We start from the raw sequence: 6252 nt of genomic DNA, 5'->3' as shown, positions 1-6252 counted from the left end.
GAAAAATTCGGAAAACACATTTCGAAGTTTTTTTCCAAGGCAATTTTTTTTTTTACAAAAAATACATTCCAAAATATTTATTGAAGGGCAAAAATAAAAAAATGGGGGTAGAGAAAAAAAACACAGGCGGTGGGAAGAGAAATCATCATTTGAACCCTTGCTCTCTTCCTTTTTTTTTGTCCTTTGTAACAATGGTTAAATAGAGGTTTGGGTCTAATGGGCTTAGTTACTAAGTGCACTCCATGTTCACTCATACACCCTTTTTAATTCAATTAAAATCTCAAGTCTAAAAATTTATCTATGTTTACTAAATTTTTATAAAGAAATTAAAAATCATTTGATATGTTATTGAGACTCGTAAATTTTTAATCTTGATGAGTCTCAATAACATATCAAATTATTTTTAATTTCTTTAATAAAAAGAAATATTTTGTATGATATAAACTTTCAATCCAACGTAAACTTTGTAAAATTCGTATTAATTATAGTGTTATGCATTACTTGTGCACCTACACCACTTAAATTACTTTTTTATGTTAGACAAAGTCCATAATAAATACTTTTGACCGCGCCTAACTACTCACAACTTTTGTCTTAAGAAGAAATAATACTTCATTGGTATTAAAATTTGTATTAGTACCACATTTTGATCATTTCATATAAATTAAGAAAATATATATAAATTAAAGACATATATTCTCTAATTTTTTTGTGTGTTAAAGTACCCCCGATTTTCAGAAGAAGGACCTTGTAATCCATAATTCATATGAGATAATCCTTAATATAAGATAAATTTTACTTTTTAGATTAATTGAAAATTTAATATATTTAGTCAATAATATTGATCAAATACATTAGATTCTCAAAGAATTCAAAAAATAAAATTTCTCTTATATTAAGACCAGACGGAGTATTCTACCCAAAATTAACTCAAGTAATGATTTGTCTTTTAATAAAACTCATTAACCATTTGAATTCAAATACTTAATTTTTTTTTAAATTGCATATTCAATTACTTAACTCTTTTAATAAAGGGTTTGCTAATTTAGACCAACCTAAAAACATGAAGGTCTAAATTAGCAAGGTGCACCTTTTTACTTTGGACAAAAAACCCCCTGACATTTAGTTATTGTATACTAGAAAATTGAGGTTAGTTAGGTAAATTTTATTAAATGTTGTGCACCTATTTGCTAATTTACACCCACTTAATTATTAATAAAATATTGTATGTCTTAGTTTCTTAAAAAAAAAATTAAACATGGTTCTCAACATTGTTTAAGGATAAAACAGTTTTGTTATTTTTTATCAAACTTACCAATTGCCCTTCAATTTTAACTAACTTAAAATAGTAGAAAGAGTTTTTTGTCCAAGGTGAAAAAGTATACCTTATTAATTTAGACTTTTCATATTTTTTGGTGGATTTAAATTAGCACACCCTTTTAATAAACTCATTTATTTAGGTTTGAAGTTGGTTTTCAGAGTTTCAGGACGGTCCTTATTTTAAACGTAAGGATAAATAAATAAATAAAAATTAAAAAAAATTGTAACAGTTGGCATCTAGTTCTCTCTGAAATTGAATCTCAAACCGACACGTGTCTGAAGTTTGGTTCCACCGTCGTATAACAGTCGTTGATTAACTCATTACTCGCAAACAGTAAATTCAAACGAACAAAGACGCAAATCCATCCAGGTTCATCATCTCTCTCTTTTTTTCTTTTCCCTTTTTCCTATTCCTCTAGTTGAAACTCCTCGAAAGCGTGTAATGCAATTACAACTGAACAAAACAAACATCACCAACGAGTTTTCTTCTTCTTCATTCTCTCTCTCTGAATCTCATAAAATGGATGAAGAAAGAAAGAACAATAAAATTAGTTTCATCTCAAAAAGTAGTAAAAAAGAAGATGTTTACCATGTTCTTTACAAGCTTCCTTATGGTGATTCTCCTTATGTCAGAGCCAAACATGCTCAGGTAGATTCACCACTATATATAGTTTTTCTTTTAGTATTAATAAAAAGTAAAGTCATTGAACTCAGAGAGGAGTTTTAGCTTTCAAGTTTAGGATTCTATTTTTATTTATTTATTTTTATTTCAATTATTCTTACTTTTTAATGATATAGAGATTAATTCATGAACTAGTTTCATTGTTGGATTGTTTTGCATGAATGAATCCAATGGTTCTAATTTTATTTTTATTTTTAAATGCATATGGTGAAGTTAGCTACAGATGTATTTTATTTTGATCAATATGTTATTGTTGACTTTACTTTATCTTTATTTGTTTTTTTTAATATTTTTGGAAAAGAAAAAGGAGAAATTAACTCATACTCTATCCAGTATTAGTATATGGTTACATTCTGGATTTTTTATGTAATAATCTAAGTTTAAATATGTTTTCATCGCTGCAAATATATCATCCTTTGAGTTCAAGTTTTATGTCGGATCAATAACTAATTAAAAATTATCAGAGAGATTTTATCGACTTTGATTACCGTTCAAAAGTAATAACTCGTGACCTCCTCGTCTTTATGGATAAATTGGTAACTTGATTGATATAGATTTTATCTTGGACAATGTTCATTTCCTTGTCCAAGATAGTGAATTAATATACACCGATTTCATAAAAATGAGAAAAAAACAAATATGTATCTCGTTTTGAATCGATATCAATCAAGCCACCATCTTAAATTTTATAAACATTTTTTAAATACAAGTGCAATATAGACATTGTCCATGTTAGATTCCTTTCACTCAATTGTCATTTTTCTTCCCTTTAATTCGGGTGTGAGAGTGTGACATAATTTTTTTGTTTTTTTAGTTTTTTTGAGAAAGTGTGACATAATGTTTTTACCCTATGAATTATGTAGCTGGTAGAGAAGGATCCGGAAGCTGCAATTGTATTATTTTGGAAAGCAATAAATGCAGGGGACAAAGTAGATAGTGCTTTGAAGGATATGGCAGTTGTGATGAAGCAATTAGACAGATCAGAAGAAGCCATTGAAGCCATCTCTTCTTTTAGAGGCCTTTGTTCCAAACAATCTCAAGAGTCCCTTGATAATGTACTCATTGATCTTTACAAGGTACAAATCATATATATCTTCATTTAAAAAAAATGTACTTTGTGATAATAATTTTGATTCAATTAGTGTGCGCGATTAGTGTAAATATTTGTTACGGTGTCAATAAGTTATAAGCACAGAAGGAATACAAATATTTGACAATGAGTTGTGTTATAATTGGATCGTAATTGATTCGTTGAAATGTCCTGTTAATCAACTAGGAATGTACATTATAATTTTGAGTACATTAATTAACTCTACAGACCACATTACTAATTTAAATTTGTTGTGAATGATAGAAATGTGGGAACATAGATGAGCAAATAGATTTGTTGAAGCAAAAGCTGAAATTGATCTACCAAGGTGAGGCCTTCAATGGGAAACTCACAAAGACGGCTCGGTCTCATGGCAAGAAGTTCCAAGTTTCTATTAAACAAGAAACTTCCAGATTACTGGTAATTTATCTAAATTAAACCTCTATTTTGATGACAATGCATGCTTTCTTGCAGAGTATTAATTTAAGGATTTGGCCTTTATTTTTTTCGATATAATTTCATTTATATAATTTAGTTCTTATACTCATTGACAATGTAATGTAAAAAGTTGTATACTTTCAAATAATGTGAAAGTTGTATACTTTCAAATAATTCACTTCTAAAAAATGTTGCAAAAAATCAACCATTATTGAATAACTGTTACATTTGATTTATAGACTAAATACATCCGTCATTCAATAAATCTAAATATAAATTTTTTGCTTATAATAATGACTAGAGGGTGTAGAGTTTAAGTGTGACAAAGTACTTATTTCAAAACAAAATAGAGAGAAAAGAGACTTAAGGGTAAAGCAGGTTTACACCAAAATAATTAGAGTAGAGATTTGATGGTGAAATTTGGAAAGATGAGATTTTTTGAGAGATTTGTAGTTTAAGTCAGGCCAATTACAGTTAGGTGGGTAGTCAAATTCATAATTGTCGACATCATATCAGATTCGACATCATATCAGATTGAATAAAAAAGATCTTTAGTGATTTTGTTATGATTTTGTCCCTAAAAAAGAGTATGACAAATACTTATTTCAAAACTAAGCAAAATAGTGTGCCAAACATAGTTTTTTTTTTTTACCAAGTGTGCCAAATATAGTTAAAATCATGTAGTTTTAGAAATGTGACATATATCTTGTATTATTAGACTTTTATACACTAAAAACCTTAGTAATAGAGCTCTCCATAAGAAATGAAAACTTCGTCGTGTGGTATATGGACAATTAATATTAATTATAAATATAGTGGGTAGTTTACTTTGAGAAATGTTGCTTTTAGTTTTTAATTTTATAATTATAAAATTGTTATTTATTTTTTATTTGTTTCCTACTAATAAATCTTGTGAATATTTGTATATAAAATACTTATTTTCTTAAAAAAAATTATGATTTTCAATATTTTGGTATATATAAATATATGAAAATAGAAATGAAATTAAAAACAATGTGCACTCTTGTAATTTACAGTGAAAACATAAAATTAGTCCAAAAAAAAGTGTATACATAAAATATTTTATGTATAGTATATTTTTTTCTTTTCTCTTTTTCTAGGTTCTGTTTTGTTTCCGCCTTTAAAGTTTCTATTTTGGTTTTTGTCTAATACACACAAGTGAGACAAGTCTTTATAATGCACAAGTTTGTTTTCGTCATTAGATCAATAAGTTTCACCATCGGATCAAATGATTGATCCAATGATGAAACTTATTAATCCAATAGTAAAAATATGTACATGGTGCAAGATTGATCTCACTTGTGTTGTGTAATGTGTACCATAAACTTGGTAATTATTTTGTACTTGGTTCCAAGATATTTATTTTATAAATATGTCCCTAAATATTATTGCATAATAGGGAAACTTGGGCTGGGCCTACATGCAAAAGATGAACTATGTGATGGCCGAGGTGGTGTATCGGAAAGCCCAAATGATCGATCCAGATTGTAACAAAGCATGTAATTTGGGCCTATGTCTCATTCGACAAGCCCGATATGAAGAGGCACAATTGATTATTGATGATATACTAAAAGGAGAACTTCCAGGCTCAAATGATATCAAGTCTAGGCAAAGAGCCAAAGATCTCCTAGAAGAGTTGAAATCCTTGCTACCTCAATCTCATCCGTTGGATCTTTTGATTCTTGATGATGATTTCATCAAAGGCTTGGAACAGTTGATGAATGAATGGGTTCCGGTTAGAACAAAGAGACTTCCAATTTTTGAAGAGATTTCTTCTTGTAGAGATCAATTAGCTTGTTGATTTTTAACTTGTAGATAGCAAATTTTTTGGATATGGTTATTCTCATAGGTGTTTGAAGCACTTCTTTTCTTTATTTTCCATAGAGTGGTGGGTGTGTTGTTTATTGGGAATAGGGGTAGATGTTTTTTCTCCCGACCCCGTGATTCTTTTATACCCCCAATTCCAATTTTGTCCTTGCAAAAAACTTCGGTCTGCAGAAACCGAATTTTTTCTAGTACAAATTTAGAGTAAATTTTGGTTTTTATAAACCGAAATTTATTTTCAAGGCAAAAAAAAAACTTCGGTTTCTATAAACCGAAGTTTTTTGCAAGGGTAAAATTGGAAATTCAGGGGCATAAAAAAAACACGGGGTCGTGAGAGGGAGAGAAAACATCATAGGGGTATATATATGATAGGGTGAGAAGTGAGAAATAAATGCTTGTTTGAAAGTGTAGTAGACCTCAAAAACGTATGTTGAAGACAATCATTCTATCTTGATTGTCTCAAATGTATCACTACACCATGAAATCATGTTAATTATCATATTAGTATGATGAGAATAAATGTGTGTTTGGATCGTAAAACTACACCACCGTGGTAAAATATGTCAAAATTGATAGGTTGGATGCCGTGACCGGGGTTCGAACCGTGGCTCCCTCATTCGTGTCATTGTGTGTGTGAGTTTATGAGGACTTTGACATTTCGTCAATGTACACAAAAACACATAAAGATCGGTAATGAGAAGCTTCAACTCCAATTTCAAAGGATGAACAACAAATTCTCAAATTCTAGCACAGGGTTTCTCTCAATCTTAGTGTAAAAAATCTCAAAACCCTTGCAAAATATGACATTTTGGCTTAAATAATCACAAAATTCGTAAATGTAGTGCCTAGGCATGTGAATCTGGCCCCTGTGCATGAA

At 29.4% G+C, this 6252-nt stretch overlaps 1 protein-coding gene across 1 annotated transcript; it reads left to right on the top strand.

Annotated features, from left to right (window-relative positions):
• The first annotated feature begins 1655 nt into the window (after positions 1-1655).
• On the top strand, positions 1656-5915 carry LOC123889040 (protein SULFUR DEFICIENCY-INDUCED 1-like). The gene is made up of 4 exons (XM_045938214.1): positions 1656-1969; positions 2866-3078; positions 3357-3512; positions 4951-5915. The coding sequence occupies exons 1-4, from the start codon at positions 1763-1765 to the stop codon at positions 5350-5352; spliced, it is 978 nt and encodes a 325-aa protein (XP_045794170.1). The 5' UTR covers positions 1656-1762; the 3' UTR covers positions 5353-5915.
• The last annotated feature ends 337 nt before the right edge of the window (positions 5916-6252 follow it).

Source organism: Trifolium pratense, linkage group LG6 (genome assembly GCF_020283565.1).
Source record: "Trifolium pratense cultivar HEN17-A07 linkage group LG6, ARS_RC_1.1, whole genome shotgun sequence".
NCBI classification, from domain to species: domain Eukaryota; kingdom Viridiplantae; phylum Streptophyta; class Magnoliopsida; order Fabales; family Fabaceae; genus Trifolium; species Trifolium pratense.
This window is presented reverse-complemented; position numbering and strand designations above follow the sequence as displayed.